This window comes from Lasioglossum baleicum, chromosome 11 (assembly GCF_051020765.1).
Source record: "Lasioglossum baleicum chromosome 11, iyLasBale1, whole genome shotgun sequence".
In the NCBI taxonomy this organism is placed as follows: domain Eukaryota; kingdom Metazoa; phylum Arthropoda; class Insecta; order Hymenoptera; family Halictidae; genus Lasioglossum; species Lasioglossum baleicum.
Genome location: NC_134939.1, coordinates 15,631,894 through 15,650,770, shown reverse-complemented (window position 1 = coordinate 15,650,770; position 18,877 = coordinate 15,631,894). Strand labels below are relative to the sequence as shown.

At 34.1% G+C, this 18,877-nt stretch overlaps 4 protein-coding genes across 4 annotated transcripts; 2 read left to right on the top strand and 2 right to left on the bottom strand.

The window, feature by feature from the left end:
- The first annotated feature begins 57 nt into the window (after window positions 1-57).
- LOC143213468 (venom acid phosphatase Acph-1) lies at window positions 58-5,364 on the top strand. The gene is made up of 7 exons (XM_076433363.1): window positions 58-190; window positions 1,150-1,277; window positions 1,433-1,549; window positions 2,429-2,642; window positions 2,917-3,125; window positions 3,753-4,094; window positions 5,010-5,364. The coding sequence occupies exons 2-7, from the start codon at window positions 1,167-1,169 to the stop codon at window positions 5,271-5,273; spliced, it is 1,257 nt and encodes a 418-aa protein (XP_076289478.1). The 5' UTR covers window positions 58-190; window positions 1,150-1,166; the 3' UTR covers window positions 5,274-5,364.
- A 249-nt stretch (window positions 5,365-5,613) lies between these two features.
- Window positions 5,614-10,154, bottom strand: LOC143213259 (uncharacterized). The gene is made up of 5 exons (XM_076432937.1): window positions 10,110-10,154; window positions 9,977-9,991; window positions 9,095-9,422; window positions 6,663-8,053; window positions 5,614-6,063 (listed from the first exon to the last, which is right to left on the bottom strand). The coding sequence occupies exons 1-5, from the start codon at window positions 10,152-10,154 to the stop codon at window positions 5,614-5,616; spliced, it is 2,229 nt and encodes a 742-aa protein (XP_076289052.1).
- Window positions 10,155-11,480: 1,326 nt separating this feature from the next.
- Window positions 11,481-12,290, top strand: Sem1 (Suppressor of exocyst mutations 1). Its single transcript, XM_076433763.1, has 3 exons — window positions 11,481-11,642; window positions 11,728-11,824; window positions 12,110-12,290. Exons 1-3 carry the CDS (start codon window positions 11,486-11,488, stop codon window positions 12,156-12,158), a joined length of 303 nt encoding a protein of 100 aa, XP_076289878.1. The 5' UTR covers window positions 11,481-11,485; the 3' UTR covers window positions 12,159-12,290.
- On the bottom strand, window positions 12,230-17,036 carry LOC143213679 (uncharacterized). The gene is made up of 9 exons (XM_076433734.1): window positions 16,167-17,036; window positions 15,270-15,941; window positions 14,862-15,201; window positions 14,435-14,787; window positions 13,896-14,121; window positions 13,483-13,821; window positions 13,226-13,376; window positions 12,997-13,160; window positions 12,230-12,925 (listed from the first exon to the last, which is right to left on the bottom strand). The coding sequence occupies exons 2-9, from the start codon at window positions 15,884-15,886 to the stop codon at window positions 12,623-12,625; spliced, it is 2,493 nt and encodes an 830-aa protein (XP_076289849.1). The 5' UTR covers window positions 15,887-15,941; window positions 16,167-17,036; the 3' UTR covers window positions 12,230-12,622.
- Between the last annotated feature and the right edge of the window lie 1,841 nt (window positions 17,037-18,877).

Below are 18,877 nucleotides of genomic sequence, written 5' to 3'. Positions count from 1 at the left end.
GGAACAAGTGTCGCCTCCTTTATCGCATTGCACTCCATTCATCCGCTGAAAACTATTGTGAACCAGAGGAACGTCATCGGACCGAACGATTGCAGGTCAACGAGAGAATGTTCAAAGTCACAAAGAGTGTGCCGATAATTGTGTAATCACAGAAGCAGCCGCGCGTTACACCGTTCAACAGGAAAAGAAGGTAGATGAAAGTATTCTCAAAAATTGTCATTCGATTCAAGACTGATTGATTGATTGACCTTCGAGCAAAAAAAATCCGATGCAAGTGTCAGCTATTAATACTCTAAAAAGAGTATTGTCGATTAGAGAATGTTCAATTGTTAATGGAAACTATCGATTTTACTTTATCTGTATATAAGGTGTTTCGAGGTTTTCTTATTCAACATATATCTTAAAAAATTCAGAAAAATGTTTAGCAAATATGAACTTGATCAGGTAAATATGAAAGATAATACATTGACTTTTCGTTCGATAGTAGCACAGAAATAGATTGAGAACACTTATCTGACCTTTACATTACTCTTTCGATTGACAACTGTGAAGAATCCGTTACGATTACGAGTTTCTTGTTTATTTCCTTTCAGTTCGGTGAACGCATTGCAAAATACATTCTTCTGTATGCTGCACTAAGCAAAAAAGTTGCCATTTCGTATTTCTGCTGTAATATCATATAACAAAACATTACACACTTGGTACACCACTGCTGTATTGAAGTGTAACATATAAGATTTATTCATTCATTCTTTAATTATTTATTTTAACAAAAAGTAAAAGAAAACGTTCAAATTATATGTTTATCATCATTATATGTATCACATTCATTCTTTTATTATTTATTTTAACAAAACGTGAAAAACAAACGTTTAAATAATGTGTTCACTTTTACGTATCAACACGGTATTGAAGTTATAAATTATAGAGCTTTTGATTTCATGTAATTCAATCATGAGATAACAAATATACCAATGAAATTTATTAATATATTTTTAGTAGTTACATGATAATGAAGTTTTTAAAAAAATGTCTACTTCATTGAATATTCGTATTCAAATCAATGATATTAAATATCATTCAAACATGATACAAATCAAATTTAATTTGTTATCATCAAAATCTTAATTGATATTAATTTGTTTCCAGGAATTGCGTAGAACATAATGAGAAAGCATAAACCCGCGTACCTGAATATGAAAGCAAGCATATTGTGTTCGTTATGTATTTTAATAACCTCAGTCAAGGCCAAGCCAGAATTGCAGTTATTACAAATCGTAAGCAAGCAACAAGTACCACACACACACACGTTCGGAAACTTTCTATATAACGTGTTACGTTAGTTTATAGTTTCCCGAAATAATACAGAAATTTTATAAGAAAAATAAATATCTCATGAAATCAAAAAAGAGAATTTTCACAAATTTTTCAGGTGTTTGCTCACAAAACATACGCTCCAATTTCGACTATGGTAAACAACGACAACACAAGTTTTCCAACCAGATTAACTTACGATCACTTCAATCTTGCTCCGATCGATATGCCTAACGTAAGTTTGCAAGCTTCTATAATAAAATTGAAAAATTAACATTGATATGGCCTGTTTTTCGTATGTAAACAATGAATCTGATGCCTCTACGAGAATTCGTGCAATTATTTCCATAGTTAACAATATAATTATTTTGTTGTTTCTCGATCGTAAATATTTGATAAAAAGTAATATATGCTCGCGGCGCACTTGACAATATACCAAGTCGCAATAAACTTGAAATTACACATGGACGATAAGACACAAGTAAAATAATGTAGGTTGTAAGAAAAGTACACCTTTGGATCGGTGGATATCTGTAAAAAAGAATTGTTGTTAAACGAAACGAAAATTGTCGATTCTTTTACAAATGTCCACCGACCCTGAAGCGTAGACTCAGATATTAACGTTCAACAAACATGTTTTAACCATGAAAAGTTCTCCCATTTCCATTCAAAAATGCTTCGTTACTTGTTTGATAAAGTTCGTTTCACTTGAATCCTTTAGTAAACAATATATGAACGATCCAGCTTTGAGATACTTCAAGTTAATCCCTATAAGTGGAGGGGACTGATGAAACAATTCAAGTGGAGTAGTATGCTGACTATGCTCTTATTTCTTAGATTGAGACTATTGTAACTAATCAAATTTTTTTAGTCATATAGCAAAATGCAAATATTTGCTAACGAATAAAATTTTCATGCAGCTTTTTGGTTCAATTAGAAAAATCTCATCCAAAGAGAAGATGATGCATAAAATTCTTGTAACCACTCGACTAACGAACGTCGAAAATATTTTTTTTAAGATTGGCGAAAATATTTTAGACTTTCTCCTGATGTTAATTGAAAGTTTTATCTTAAACTATCTTAAATGTGTACATATACAATATTTTTCCAATAGTCTGGCAAACTCAATATGTACAACCTGGGAGCACATTTCCGTGACGTGTACGATGAGTTTCTGGGTAAACTCTACAGAGTTGAAATAATGAAAATGCAAACAGCGGAGTATCCACTGTCGATGTTGTCAGCACAGTTGGTAAATGCAGGTCTCTGGCCACCAGGGGAACTAAATAAATGGAGCAATGATATTAATTGGCAACCAATACCTGCAGGTAGGTAGGGACCACAAAACTATTCTAATAATTCCACTTTGGACTACTATCTATTATGCAAAAACAATTACATTTACGACGAAACTTTATAAAAATTTGGCGAGGTATACGCAAAAGTTTTAGTTAGACTCAGTTAGACTAGAAAAGTTAAAGTCATTGATAACGAACAATCAATTACACGAAAAGGCGAAAAATGGAAAAAGACTAGAACGTTTGTTTAAAAAATATCTAGCATGATAAAACGTGGAATGAATTAAAACTTCGACACTTGCAGACTATGCAGTCGTCGAGAAGGATACTTTATTTTTAGGGTCGCGTTGTCCAGGATTCGCATCCGATATGAAAACAGTATTAACTTCAAACGAAGTGAAATCAACAATGCTGCATCATGTGCCTCTATTTGATTACGTGTCCAACTACACTGGAATAGAAATGCAGCATCCATCAGACATAGCTCTCTTATATGCAGTTCTCGAAACAAAAGTAAGGCATATACAAGTACTTTTATTTACCTTTTTTTACATAGTCTTATTATGGCTAACTCAAGTATTACATTATCTTATCTTATATTATCTTCTTCGACGAACAGGATGTAGAAAAATGGTAACTCCTATACTTCGGGGTCACTATACTCTTTTGAATTGAATGTTGAGAAGATATATATTTTTAATTTTCAAACATATACACTCAGAAAAACAGTATGAAGGTCATTGTATTATAGTATCGCGATTGTAAAAATATGTAATTCCATTTAAAAAAAGCTCCGATGATCTTGAACTCTCGAAGATGATGATCTTCAGAAAAATGTTTATCCCTAATATTTTATCATAAAAAATAAGCAAGATATTCAAGATGTTGATCATCTAGTAGTTGGGACACGCTGTATAACTATACCGCGGATCTTCATGCAAATATAAATTTTTATAAACAAATTTATAAAAATTGAAGACGAGAAAATGTTTGAGTCTTTGCCTAGAAATCTTGTTAAACTTTCTTCAAAATCTTACGAAGCTGAGTTTAAGGAGATCACAGTTGCTATAAATCCGCAGTCTATGTATACCGAAATGATTGATGCAATAACGAATCCCTGAAAAGTGAATGTAACCGTAGGCTACTCTCAATGAATCGCTTCCGTACTGGGCCAAAGATATTTTTCCTGATGGAGACATGTACAACGTAACGTTGCTGGAGTACGATCTTCTTTCGCAAACTCCTCTGCAAAGGAAACTGAACGGAGGAACGTTCCTCAAAGAAATCTTGGGGAACACTTTAGAATATATCAATGGAATTATATCGAACCAACGGAAACTTATGATGTACAGTGGTAACGACAGGAACATCGCCGGCATTTTGAAAAGCCTCGATCTATGGTCGCCTCATATTCCTAACGAGGCAGCCTCTGTGATTTTCGAAACTTACTATGACAATGAAACTCAACATTATGGCATGAAGGTACGTATTGTTTGAAGACTTGTTTAGAGGGAGTGTTTTGTGTATAATACAGGTACGTATTGCGTTCCTTAAATAACTTCATTTAAAATTGTATCAACGTCAAATGATTACACCGATCGACTTTAACTTTTTTCGGATTTGCAATTTCGAGTAAATTCTTCACTTTGAGTACGTCTTGTGCTCTAACAAAAATAGTAATGCAGTTATAAATTGTGTAGTACTATTCTATGAACTCTCCTGAATAAGATGATATAATTTTAGTGTCACAAGTTACGTGAAACATGTTTAAACAATAGTGAAACTAGATAAGACAGCTGAAATGTGCCAGTTTTGCAGGCCATTTTCAATTCAAATGACGTTATGATTATTATCAGCAGATTATAATAATCTTTCGACAATGTTTGGAATACTAGAATCTCTGCTGCAATAATTTTAATCCTTACTGTAAACAGTGGTTTTACAGCCCAACAGTATACCATTCACAATATTGTGACATCCTCGTGAACACAGAATCTCGACATAATATTTGACGACCTGAAAAATTTTATTCTGAAGATAATTTCTAGAAACAGAAACAGGGTAACCTGTTTAGTAAATTAATATTATTCGTATTATACGAACAAATAACATTTATGATGCGTATTGCAAATTCAGAGATGTCTCACTAAAAAGATCTAATTTTCTTTTACAAGAAGAATACCGAAAAATATGAGGCACTGTCCGAAAATTATTCAATTAATTATAACAAACTTTTAAACTGCATAGAAAAGGAATGTTTATTTGCATCCCTTAGATATGTGAATTACATTTATTTATCTGTGGAAATAGAAAAAAAAGATTATTTTCTTGCTTGCGCAAAGTTCACTTTGCATTAACTAATTTCACAGGACACTAACTAGACCATTATTACTTCAGATAAATTACTATACTGGAGTGGAAGGGGAAACTATACCTTTGACGCTACCTAGTTGTACGGAAATATGCCCATTGGACAGATTCGTAAATATAGTTTTCGACTCAATACCGGAAAACTCGGAACAGTTGTGCCATTGGAGGAGTGTTAATATCTCGGATGAAGAAATATTATCGAACGACGTCATTTACAGTCGATCCGAATCTCAGAAGCTGTATAGCGTATTATTTATAATTTCATTTGTGTCTATTTCCCTTGTCTATTAATCAATATAGATCTTTATACATAAACAAAATAATTATTGTGATTTACACTTCTATTGTAAATTATTTATTTTCAAAGCATTAGTAAATATCACGCGACAAATCAAAACAATTTTTATTGAAAGTATTTATTTTATACTAATAATTTAATACAAAATAATTTTTGGAAATAATGCTTATAAAATAGGAATAATTTAGATAATTTTATTATAGATAATTTACAATGTTGTATACTCGTTAATAAAAACTGTGAAACTACAGTGAGGACTATACATTTCGTATGCATTTATTTACACTATACGATATTGTTAAAACGGTACAGTACAATGTCGTTAAAATTACACTACCTACATGTTAAAATATTAGATAATCTGCGCGACATTTCTGTAAATTGAATAAAACTTTCTGCGGTAATTATAGTAAAATCATTCAGTATTAGTCGCCATCGACGTTCTCGTGTTTGAATGCTTTCTTCCACTAGAACACTATCGAACACGAATTGTTTTTTCCATAAATCAATAACGGGTGGCATATTATCCTCTTCGAAATGTTTGCCATTTTCATCCGAAAATACTGACCGATATTTCTCCAAACAAATACTTAACGAATAAAAAATAAGGTGTAATTGTGTTACGATATTGTGGACATCCGCTTTTTTGCCTTCCATCAATGAAATCAAAATACTTTCGTACGATTTCAGTTTCGTTGTCAAATAATTTATAACTTCGATGCAAACTCCCATAGAAGCACACAATTCCAATACAATGGTTACTTGATGAAGTAATACTGTAACCTGCAATATATAATATACTACTTTAATGTAAATATTAATTCAGTAAAACGTGTCTCATTTCAGATAACAACAAGAAAAGTGTCGTTAATGTTCTCCCACTTTAAACATACACAGGGTATCCCAACAATGTTCAAATTCCTTGACAGCGACATTTCCATTTGCAAAAATGTCCGCCTCGGCTTTGTTAAACAGTTATTAACGGCCAACTCGAACATTTTTGGGACAGCCTGTATACACTTCTAACTCAAACTCCTCCTACACTCCACAAGAGTTTGGAGGGGAGAACCCAGGAGTAGGGAGAGGAATAACTGGGCCGGATTGTAACTCGATTGCTATTGGAGATAGAAAAAGGTTGTTCAAAATATTTTGCATGATTTTACGAGATGTATCATCCTGTACTATAATTTTTTGCACAGATGCATCGGTGCAGATGCAATTGAGTTATACTTCGACCCAGTGGCTAGAATGATCTAGATCTATTGGGTTGGCAAATAAGTTCGTTCGGTTTTTGTGATTTATTCCAATGTAAAAAACCGAACGAACTTATTTGCCAACCCAATAGAATGTGTTTTACGGTTCTACTACCGTTTTTAATTTACCTTATTCAATTCTGTGTTACCAATACACCTGTTTAACGTGCTCGTAACCGCCTGTACAACTTCATTCGTGCACGCCTTGCTGTTGTTCTCGGTTTCGAAAACGTCGCAAAAATTCAATACAGCATTCACTGCCTGCATCTCCATAGTATTTTTCCAACACCTGTCTCTCATGTACTGTCTCGCCAGCTTCTCATCCTGAAGCGCCGAAAGGATAACTTTCATCGATTCAAAGGCAATATCGTCCGCGTTCATGGCGTCAAGCGTAAATCTCAACCACTTGGAGGAAACTGGTTTCCCTTCGTTTCTCTGAAGTGTATCCATTTCGTTTCCGAAATCCAATTTTCTTCTTTTTTCACGACTTCCCATAAGTTCTCCGTCCTCTATTAAATTGCCTGCTTGAGAACGTCGTCGATTTGGTCGAAACGGTGAAATATCTCGTACGGTATTCTGAATGATCCGAGCCGAATTGTTCCTTTCGTTGTTCGGTTCGACAGGTGACAGACACGGCTCTTGGTTTTCATCGGGACTCCATTCTATGTCGTTCATATTTACAGTAGGAAATTGTAGATCGTCCACAAAGCTGCATCTGTGATACGAAGTAAAGCTGCCGATCTTCAAATTTAAGAAGTCACTCTTATCCTCGTTTTGGGAAATACAATATTCTCCGTTAGATTGATACGTGTTGTACGTGCTGTCAGCTTTAGGGGAGTTAGGTTTTTGCAAGTCGGGTATCGAAATTTGTGTAATCCCGGGTATAGTTAACCCCGACAACGTCCGGTCTTCACCGTTTCGTGAACCATTGACGCTCTTATTGTCCAATGAACAACTTTCGTTAAACATGTCTGCGGAAGCGTTTTCATTCAAATTGCCGGAGAGAACTATCTTCGACTCCGGAATCCTACCCTGCGAAGAATTGTTGCAACAAGGCATTTCGCCTTGCGATGGCGAGTGTGTTGAATGTATCGATTTATTGTTATCGTACAATTCATCATCCATTTCCTTTTGACTTGTGTTATCATTCGCCTCTTCACTTTCTGCTGAATCTTTAAACATGTCTGAGCACGATGAGCATTCGCTCAGCGACTCCGGAATAATGCGTTTTTCTTGGATGACAGTATCCTCAGCGAAGCTTTGGAAACAACTTTGTGTACTTTCAGAACAAAAGATGGATAGGTTACTTATATTTTTCGTGAAATCGTCGTCTTGATTTGTATGTCGCTGAAATTGTGTCGTACCACACTTTTTGGCACATTCTAAACGATTGTCCGAAATTCTATCATCTTTTTGTGTCAATGTCAACGATAAGATCGACGCTAGACACTTATTTGCATGCTCTTCATCTTCGGAAAACGTTGCAGAAACGTCCTTGTTGCAAACCCCAGAATCGTTCTCTGTAATTTTTAATATTCATATTATTTGACACTAACTATACCACGCCCGGTCAAATCACCGGTTTCACATTTTTTATTTGATAATTATTGAAATTACAAAGATGCTTCCATTAGAGTGTGCTCGGTACGGTTAGTGTTAAAATTGTACAGTAAAGCCTTGATCTAAGAAAAACCCACGGGTCCGTACTGTTTCTTAGATCCTGTGGTTCTAGCTTTTCTCGATGACAGGCGAGCTGACTAATATATGTATTATATTCGTACAGCTCCGTCCAGCTTAGATCAAGACTTTATATAGTGTAACAGGTAATTCCTTAAAATATTTCATTTGTTAACGTTGATTTCAGTGTCTCATACAGGATGTAAATTTTTCATGTCACGCTGATGTCAATAACAGATAAAAACCTACACCATTTTTCCTCTACCGTATCAACGAGTTCGTATAATGAATGTTCGTGATTAATGGTATCATGATCTTGCGATGTTTATCTTGCATTGCGCAGTCTTATTTTAAACTTCGGTTCTTCAAATTATGATATTTAATATGATAAAGCAAATAACACAATACAATATTAAGATAAATCTAATCTATACATGGATTGTCATCAATATACAATTTTTCTCTCTTTTGTAGTTCCTTTAATACCATAGTTCTTTTGTTATTAACACTTTTTATTATTCTAATTTACACCTACAAACCCGCTCGTGCCAATTTAGTGCTAAAAACCAGCCTGTGCTCAGGGCCCGCTCTAGGGGGGGGGGGGGGCGCGAAAATTTAGGGGCGCCATTTTGGCTGTAACTCTGAGAAAAATATTGATATCCAATTAATAGAAAATTTGCTTTTATTAAACTAAGTGCTTTTATTAAAATTTAAATAAAATGATTTGATTTTTATTGGAGATAAAAAATATGTACCTTTATTTTAAAAATGTATGTATATTTTTAAGAGGCGGCAATTTGTCTTTTTGTCCGGGGCAACGTAACCGCTAGAGCGGGCGCTGGCGTGGTATACAAATTCAAACAAAAGTATACAAATTTTATTACTTTTCTGTAAAATATTATTCCACTGTTTTTGGAATAACACGCGCATCTGCTCGAGTGATATATCTTTCACAACTCTCGTCGTCGCTTTCAACCAGACAACAGCCTGTATGAATCTTAGGTCAGCCTCATGTTCTTCCGTGAAATTTGACGTCGTTTCACGTCCTTCGAGAAAATTTTGCGGAATACTCAGAAAGTGCTTGCATCTATAACATTTCGTATCGTCCGCTTCGGCAAATTTCTTTAAGCCCTTATTACGAATTTCCAAAGTATCCTCCACAATCGACAAACTCGACTCTTCTTTTCCGTCTGCTTCATTGTTAAGTATAATCTTTAATTTTTTTTCATAATTAACAATTTTTAGTCAAGGCCGGTATTGAAATTTGCAAAAATATGAAAATAGACTTTAAGAAATAAGGATTAGTGTATAATAGCGTTCCGTACTCAATATACAAAAATTGTTGTATTTCCTTGAAAAGGGTTATTCCTATAAAATCATTTGAAGTAACTTTTTCGTTTGCGAAAATGTTCTCCGCGGTTTCGTTAAGTTCAAAAAATACGGACCAATCGGAGCACCACTACATAGCAGGCGGTTGGACCAATGCCAACCCCACGTTTGCTGCAACCGTGCTCTGATTGGTCCGCGTTTTTCAAATGAGCTCAGGGATCACACCCTTCAAGGAAGGACAACATTTGTGGGACACCTTGCATAAATATAAATAAACTTTAGAATTTTCATTCATAATTTTTCTTTTCCGGCCTTGCCTGTTGTTCTTACGCAACCAAAATCCATTTAAGACCTGAATTTTTTTTATATATTTTTCGTAACTCGAGAAGAACTTCATTGCGATTTTCAATATGAGTTTCTATTTGTGCAATATCTACAGTGTCAGCGTCCATCTGGAATATTAATTATGAAACAAACATCTCATTTAATTCAAATGTTTGAATAACAGAGTAGAAAATATTTCAATTTAGAATTGTGTCAAGTGTTTCGAACTATTCGTACATTATTCACATTCTTTTTCTTCACTGCGTATGCCCTAGTTTTAACCAAGTACATACTACTAAAAAGACATAAAAAGCTGGCCTGCTTTACAAAATGAACTTTTTTACATTTATCAGAGAGGTTATCTTAAAATGCATAAAAACATGAGTTACTTGGAACAACCATATTATAGAAACATAGGCTCTGTTGTTTTGTTGTTTATGAATAAGTGATTAATGGCAACAAGAAAGGAACGGAAGGTAAAACCAATTGTCAATTATATTATGACTAATAGCAACATACTAGAAAATCCACTAATTGTAAGACCGTATACAGGGTGAGGCGCCAGAAACAGGCCACCTGAATAACTCGGCTGCTATTGGTGTTAGGAAAAAATGCTCGAAACCGAGCAAGTTCCATAGCAGCCGAGTTATTCAGGTGGCCTGTTTCTGGCGCCTCACCCTGTATATATTATATATGTATATGTATAATTTATGACAAATATAAATGTTATACATGTCAATAATGAAAAGTATTTTGTTCAAAATTTTTTAAAATTATAGAGCTTATACAAATCAGACTAGAAAATTTCGAATATTCATATTATTTGAACATATTTAAACCCAAGTAGCCACAAGTAGCCACGTACGTCCTTAAAACGTACGCAGAATGGACGTAGGACGTTTGGACGTGAACCGTACGTTTTAGGGACGTACGTGGCTACTTGGCAATTAATAATTTAGAATGAATGAAAGAACAACGAATGTGAAAACTGGAATAAAATCTGTTAAACAAAATGACATTCTTTAGATCAAGTGCCTATCAAAATTTATTTCACTGATATAAAATTTCGTTCATTATTATGTATATCGCAGGTGTCAGACTGCAGATGTAACATATAGCAATTTTCCATAAAAATACATATAATTAACTATTACAATGTTACCTTTAATGTACAAATAATGTCTAGAAATATATATGTTCCATAAATGTTAAATTATACTTTGAAATTCCTCGTAATAATGTTAAATAACAAATGATGCCAAAAATCATACAGTTGCGCGCTGTATAACATAGCATAGCAAACTGGAACTAAAAGGTAACAGCTCCACCTAGTAAGGAAACCTCCGTACTAAATACTTTTCAAAAGTGCACCACTCTGGTATTCCACAATCACAAAATTTCTGCATCATCAATAAAAAATAGTTCACATTAGTCTCATTCTGTGTGTTGTAGTTATTTTAAATCGATCGTTTTTAAAAAACTATGTCTTTTAAAGCTTTAATTACAGATGTAATGCGTGTACTATATAGCTCATTCCAGTCCAGGTTCACAAGGTGACCACCACGCAGAATAGTATATAGTCTATGGTGAATGAAAACGATCTATTTACAAATATTACGTTCATGCTTTTACAAAATTCGCTTGCTTGCTACTTGTCGACGCAAAACAAGTGTGTACCACTGTCAACTTTGAAAATGACTGACACTAAGAACGACAAAGCGAAAGTAGATTTGGGATTGTTGGAAGAGGATGATGAATTCGAAGAATTTCACGCGGAAGGTATACAAATATAAAGTGACAAATACTTCTTGTAAAATATTGAAAATGCTGAAGCCTAACCTCAAATTATTGAATGACTTGGTAGATTGGACCGCTGCAGACGAAGACAATGAGGATATTAGTGTTTGGGAAGACAATTGGGACGATGACGATGTAGAAGACGATTTTAATCAACAATTGAGGTATTTTTGTTAAAAAACGAATATTCATATTAATACTTTAAAACATATTAAAATTCTTTATTTACGCTTGAAAAGTCTTGGATAATTTAATTTATGGCACAATATGATACATTACTATATTATTAAATTAATGATTTTGATTTACAAGTAAAAAGGCCAAGGATTATTTATGTGAATTAATTGAACTGATGTATTATCATCAGTTTCAGTAACAATACAAAATATGATCATATTGCAATATCGAAGCTTACATCGTATTTTCTAAAATATGTTTATTAATTTCAGAGCCCAATTAGAGAAGCAAAAGATTAAAAGTGATGGGAAGGAGACTTAAGTAAATGATAAACTATGTGTTTATTAAGCATAAGGATGAACATGTATTAGGCTATTCAGGTCTTGCATACATTTAAATTTCATGTATATTGTTAACTTTTATTATTTGTGAAATATAATGGTTTTTCATAAATATTTGTACAAAACTTAAACATTAAATACAACTGTACAGTTTAAATGCATATAGTACCTAATATGTATATTACACATCATTCAACTTAGAAGTCAGTTTAATGGAAAAAATACTTGGCATCCTTATTTTAAACATGTAATCAGGTACATAGTCTGTTTTTGAAATCTTGATAGTTCTAAATTGTCAACAAATATACTATGGCACATCAATTCCTTAGCGACTAAAATTGTCAATATTTCACGATTTTAAATACCAGTAAATTGATTCGAATAACGTATACCCTTCTATGAACTGCTTGGTTTCCGATAAATCAAATAAAATGAATTGAACTATTAAGAAACTGCACGATTATGAGATGACCTACACGAGATTAGCAGTTGTGATGTTAGAACGTCCAGTATTTGTAGGTTCAAATCAATATTAATTTTCTTTATTTCATAAGAACCAAGTAGATATTTTAGAATATTTATCATATCATCTTCGCCGAATATTAATCTCACGTCATTAGAAATTTTACTCAGTATTTCCTGCACAAGTTTCTCTCTTACTTTCACTAATGGTTCGTCAGAAACTTTGGTTTGTACATTATGAAATGTTTTGCTACTCAAGTAATCAAAGGCTTGAAGAACTGTAATCTGCAAACAATAATAAAAGAACTCGCTAATCAATCTTCAAAATATTAGTTATAAATATCATGAATTCTTACCTGTAATACAGATTCAGTGACATTTCCAAAAAGTAATTTCGTCCACCTAACAACTGCTTCTTGTTGCAATGCATTATTACTTCCAACACCAGCTAACAATTCACAGACAATATCTACAGCAGCACATGTTAACGTTAAATGAGAATCCAGTTCGTCTGCTTCTTCTGTCAAAGAAAACACAAAACAAATGTAAAAACTTATGAAATGCTTTCCGAAATATCTAATTTACCTTCGTAAGAGTCATTTACTGTTTCCAACCAATGAGTTATCAGTGCATTATCGTTGCTTCCTTCTTCGGAATCCACAGCTTCGTAAGCTGAGTCTACAGAATAATCAGTTCTGTCAGCAACTAATTTTTGGAGTTCGCTCGCCAAACTTTTCTACACAAATTGAGGAAAAGATCTTTATACATATTTTCATACAACGAGCCATGAAAAATTTTAAATTAGATATTCTTTTATCCAGATACACATGTTTCGTCATTACCGTTTTAATGTCTTCCACAAATCTCCATGGTATATCAGCTAGAGGCATTAAGGTAGGTAATTGAACGATTTCTTCTTCCTGTTCTACTTCGAAACCCGGAACAACTGTTTTCAAAGTGTTGAAAACGCCGGTCACAGTTTTAGCTAAAAATCTATCAAGTCGGGGTGCAACAACGTCTGCCTTTTTATCAGCACCACTGCTTGGACGTAGAAAATGTCGCAATCGTGGTGGGCATACACTAGCTAACCGTGTAGTTAGAGTTACGATATAATTTTCTAACTCGATACGCCCGCCTTCCGGCAACACTAAATCCTTCATGATGGGTGCTAATTCTGGAATCTACATTCCATATATTATGATAAGTAAATGAAATAAACAGTGAAGCGTAACCAAATGTTTAAATTTTAAATCACCTCTTGTAAACTAGCATGTAACTGAACGAAATCGCGATATTGTCTCCGAACAGTTGCCGTCGTAGTTTCGAACAAATCAACTCCGCGTTGTTCCACATCATCGAATTGAATGCAATAAAGTAATTGTTGTGAACCATCAGGTTCAGTACGAAATTCTGTCCAAGGAATTAGTAGATTTGTAAATTGACTACCTTCGTAGACTGCGTACGATTTTTCTTCGACATGTCTGGAAATATACAATGTAAAAGGATGCTCACTATTTAATCAAAAAATTAACCCTTTGTACTCGAAGCAATTTTAATTCCAAAATCAAGACGTATCTTTCAACCTAGAAGATTTCTATTCCATATAATCTTTTTTACGCTATTCGTATAACATTGAACCTGTTCTCTCGTACGACATTTGAATTTTTAGCAATTTCTAGAGTACAAAAGAATTAAATAATTTAAAAACTGTTGCAAATAATGATGTGGCAATTTTGACTGGCGCCTCAGTGTCGCCATTCGAGTGCAAAGGGTTAAAGCGTATTTGGAACTTACAAAGGAGTAGTCACAGTTGACTTTTGTTGTAATACAGTCCTCAGTCTAGCAATCGTTGTTGCAAAATCTGTAGTATCTTCGTATACTGGAGACAACTTATCTTCATCTAATTCAGTATCCCCTTCCGACATACTTTGACCCCAAAGACCTCTATGTTCTGTGGGTAAATTGTCTAAGCGCAAAGTAGGTCTTTTGTCGTTCATAACTTTTTCCTTTGCCGAAGTTTTACTCTTATTTTCAGTTGCTACTTTTGTAGAAGTGTCTAAGTTTGGTTTCGATTTTGGTATTGGCCTCGGAATTATGGCTGCCGTTGAAGATGTTATACCATCGCACAAAGCTTCGGATACCAATTTCTAAAACAAGAATTACTGTTTCAATGCAGGACCATTAAATGACTAATGATTAATTTTTAAAAAATATGCTGTACTTTTGTGCGTAATATATTCTCTTCTGTGCTTTTCACTTTATCCTGAACTTTAGCACCATCGTTTGACATAGGCTCTAATAACTCTAACATGCTTTGAAAAAGCCAATCCGGAGAACTGACTGTTTCTATAAATAATAATAGTCTTTTTGCTAGAATAGACAGTAATAATTTACACGGCAATGAACTCGTTAGTTCCCATTGTAAAAATTCTTGTGCTAAGATACTGATCGTTTGATGAAGCATATGCTCCAAAGCCGATGCGTTACGGGAACCAGGATGCAAATATTTGAATGCTTCTTTCATACTTTTTGTTGTCCCTTTTTCTACTCGTCGCGATGCTCTATAATATAAATGAATCACTTGTAATAACAATAATCTATTTATGAATTTATAAATGAAAAATCATACCTGTGATATTCTTTACAATGCAGTAGAAATACATTGGCTACCTGATGAGTAAGCTTCACCTTGTCTATCAGATGAATTTGATACAACAGTTTGGTCAATAATTTCTTAAGTAATTCTTGTGCTTCATCAGGAAACGATTTGTCCTTACTGATAGATTCGTACCATACTTGTATACATTTTGAGTTTATTTCTTTCACTAAATCGTTCACTCCTATCGATCTTTTCCTTCTTGAAGAAATGCTTCTCTCTTTTAATACTTTTCTATCTATGCTTTTTGCTTTTGAGTCTTTATCTATCTTTTTCTCAGCGAGCGCTTTTACCAATTTCTTGTCTACGGGTAATCTTAAACTACTCACTAACTTTTGATATAACCAGTCATCGAGGAATGTTATGTTAAGTGGGCATTTCGCCTTTAATGCAAGTTGAAATAGATAACAACTGAGCCATACTGACATTATTATAATAAAAATAATCCATAATATAGAAACGTAAATTGGTAATGGCGTGAGGCCGGCCCATTCCTGTATAACTAAAGATAAACTAGCACTCAATATACTTAAAATCAACAATATCTGGTTCAACCAGCTCATCGGTATAATTTTCCCCATTATAAACATGGTCTAACATTAATAATAACTTTAACATTGTACATTGTACCAAGGGAATATAAACCTGCAAGAAACATAGTTTTATTACTAAAGCATAAAACAATTTAAAGCAAAATAAAAGGTTTTACTTCGTATTCGCCTAAGAATGTAACTCTTACTGTATTAATTATATGTAATCAAGAGATGATAAAGTCGATTGTTTTTGAAAAACAAGACTGCTTAACATTTTTAAAGAGGCAACATCAGTGTTTTATAACTTTAAGTGAAACTGTACAATGTAAATATATACCTTTTACTCTTAAAATGATTCGTTATAATTGACATCGTAATTTGGAATTTAACCTCAGTGTTTTCCATTGTCTCTCGAATCCAATCACCAAATTCCTATTGTACAAGTGTGAATCTCTCATGCACTATGATATTCGTAACTCTCTATCTTAGAATATCCGTGTTTATTCGCACGTGAGTCTGGACGACCATTTTATTTAAATTTTTTACTGTCCAGAACGCACGGAGGACATCTTCGTGAATATGATAATTCTCATTCTTATCGTCATCACTCCTATTATTTCCGCTTCAACACAATAGACATTGTTGTAACAGCGTAGTGTTTTATCGTGTAGCTCAAATAACACCGTATGACATATACATGTGTGTATCGATTGAAATCGAGCTGAAATAAATGCGAAACCCGCGGTGCAACGTACTCACATGCGAGGTATTATATCACAACTACGAGGTATTGCGCGAGTATTTAATTGTCGTTCACTTTTTGTTGATAAAGAAGCGCGCTAACATATGCTCCGTTGTGACATGCGTATGCTTGCATACAATAAAGGTGACGTGTGAAACGACTGAGCATGGCTATACGTAATAGATGCAACATTTTAAGTCATACTAGTTATTAATTTATTGCCTCGACAAAAATTAAATCACTCTCAATTAGATAATACTTTTCATATATCTATTACATGTAATTAATGATATTGTTTTATCAACAAGTTTTTATATGCCTACGCCGTGATTATGCAGCATGTCATACTCATATGTAGAACGTGTATATGTATTTAAAAATTTTTCTACATTTTACGTTCTACTTTTATAATACACTGTTAGACTAGAAATGTATGAAGTCAAGTAGTTTGTTATTATTTGGCAATCGATACGTTTTAATTAATTTTTGTATTTTGCAGTAAATATGAAGAGAAACGGTTAAAATATTTAGACTTATGATCTATGCTTTAAAATGACTAGACTGCGGATTTTTACGCAAAATAAAAAATGTCTACGTCGATTCAAAGACACAGAGATTATATAAAAATTTCTTTCTTGTTTTAATTATTTTATTGAACTGAAACTAATACGTTGATGCCCTTAAATTTTTAAAATATGTCCACTGTTTAAATTGAATGTACCAATTTTTGTTATAAATGCATAAAATCCGCAGTCTATTTATGACTTACCTTATATTACACAAATTTTAATCCTCGTATGTACCAAAATTTTTAAACCGCCGGTTCAAATTACTTTATATTACAATAATAAATAATATAACGTTATATTATTGAAAGGAATCGTTTTATATAAACGGTACAATGATATAGCACCGTTTGTGACAATACACTGAATGCTTTCGTTGATGTCTGATTTATTGTAGATATGTTATCATTGTACAAGGCTCGGAGAAGTTTTTTATTAGACGCATCAAAAGATATATCTATAATAACATTTATATTTACGATTAACGTCTAGCTATAACGTTTTCTTTCGAAAAATGGCTTCATATCATTTTTTACAGTCTATATTTTCATAACTTCTTAACATTGAATATTTTAAGTGTTTGTCATACTGTATTAAAAAGGGAACACCATAGATATTTCTTTAAAAATTTATAGATCGTTAACTTTAGATCGTTAAACAACCGACCTAGTTTTAACCAATTTCACGACACGAAAATTTTTGAATTTAAATAATAAATAATAAAGAGCAGACGCAGATCAATTATGTTAAAATTAAAAACCTTCTGAACGAACTTGGACATTGTCGTAGCGATTGCCTTATTCGTCAAGTTTGTCCGTATTAATAGCCGACACGTAAAAGCATGTGCGTTATAGCGATATGCGCGGTCGAAGCGATTCGCTCTCCTCTCGAAAGTGTTGAGCACGTGCCCGACTTACGAAGAGAGATAGCATGCGATAGAGTCAGTCTAAACTGGCGCGCATCCACCCCATGCAGGTGCACGGACGCGTGCATGTGCATAAACGCCCCGAGGAGGGCAGGCTCTAATTTTAGTCGTCGAAGCGTCAGAATAAACGTAAGTCACTTGGGGGCCTTGTAAGGCTAGAAGAAGAAGCTCCCGGGGACTCCCGGCACGCGCCCCCCAACAGCCATAGGCATCCAACTCGTTCGACTACCGACAGCTCTATTTTCGCTATTTCTTTATTTGTATCGCAGTTTTGCCGGTCGTCTTGAGTTACGGTTCACCCGGCGCCTTTGCCTTCGAGGAAACGGCTAAAATCAGCCATCCCTGAGCCAGCCGAAGACGCCACGTTGAGCAGGAGACCACAGCTTGTCTCCCATCGATGGATTGGAGAAACGTTGGCGTCTCGTTTTACTAGAAACAATCCGAATCGAATGCAACACGAAGGCGCACAGGTTCAAATGGAATAAATAACTGACGGGTCACATGAACATGTTGAAGTCTCATCAAATCGAATTGCTTCTGGCTAGATTCCGTCCTGATCTCTGGGCGGAACGCTTCGATCAAGAGCTCACGCGGAACGTTGAAATCCATTAGTTACCGTTCGTAGACTATTTTTAGGTCGGAGAGACTATAGAACTTTTTAATGTACGGTGTACCCCCGATTGATACGGTACATGTCTTTATAATAAAGTTCCGAATAGAAATACTCTTGCTTATTCTCAAACGGATTGTACGTAAGAAAAATGAGCAACTTTTTTTCATCGCTCCGAAAGAGATCTTCTTTACCCCTTCCCTCG

What these genes read in the sequence shown, in the direction of transcription:
- LOC143213679 (XM_076433734.1), bottom strand. Translation starts at nt 15,886, where the DNA reads ATGTTTATAATGGGGAAAATTATACCGATGAGCTGGTTGAACCAGATA. An exon ending in CATTGTAAAGAATATCACAG is followed by an intron (nt 15,202 to 15,269) that starts GTATGATTTTTC and finishes TTTATATTATAG; the next exon opens with AGCATCGCGACGAGTAGAAA. An exon ending in TCACTGAATCTGTATTACAG is followed by an intron (nt 12,926 to 12,996) that starts GTAAGAATTCAT and finishes TATTGTTTGCAG; the next exon opens with ATTACAGTTCTTCAAGCCTT.
- Sem1 (XM_076433763.1), top strand. Translation starts at nt 11,486, where the DNA reads ATGCTTTTACAAAATTCGCTTGCTTGCTACTTGTCGACGCAAAACAAG. An exon ending in CGAAGAATTTCACGCGGAAG is followed by an intron (nt 11,643 to 11,727) that starts GTATACAAATAT and finishes ATGACTTGGTAG; the next exon opens with ATTGGACCGCTGCAGACGAA. An exon ending in GATTTTAATCAACAATTGAG is followed by an intron (nt 11,825 to 12,109) that starts GTATTTTTGTTA and finishes TATTAATTTCAG; the next exon opens with AGCCCAATTAGAGAAGCAAA.
- LOC143213259 (XM_076432937.1), bottom strand. Translation starts at nt 10,154, where the DNA reads ATGTACTTGGTTAAAACTAGGGCATACGCAGTGAAGAAAAAGAAT. An exon ending in GAATAATATTTTACAGAAAA is followed by an intron (nt 8,054 to 9,094) that starts GTAATAAAATTT and finishes TAAAAATTACAG; the next exon opens with AGAACGATTCTGGGGTTTGC. An exon ending in GTAACACAGAATTGAATAAG is followed by an intron (nt 6,064 to 6,662) that starts GTAAATTAAAAA and finishes TATATATTGCAG; the next exon opens with GTTACAGTATTACTTCATCA.
- LOC143213468 (XM_076433363.1), top strand. Translation starts at nt 1,167, where the DNA reads ATGAGAAAGCATAAACCCGCGTACCTGAATATGAAAGCAAGCATATTG. An exon ending in CTCCGATCGATATGCCTAAC is followed by an intron (nt 1,550 to 2,428) that starts GTAAGTTTGCAA and finishes TTTTTCCAATAG; the next exon opens with TCTGGCAAACTCAATATGTA. An exon ending in TTGGCAACCAATACCTGCAG is followed by an intron (nt 2,643 to 2,916) that starts GTAGGTAGGGAC and finishes CGACACTTGCAG; the next exon opens with ACTATGCAGTCGTCGAGAAG.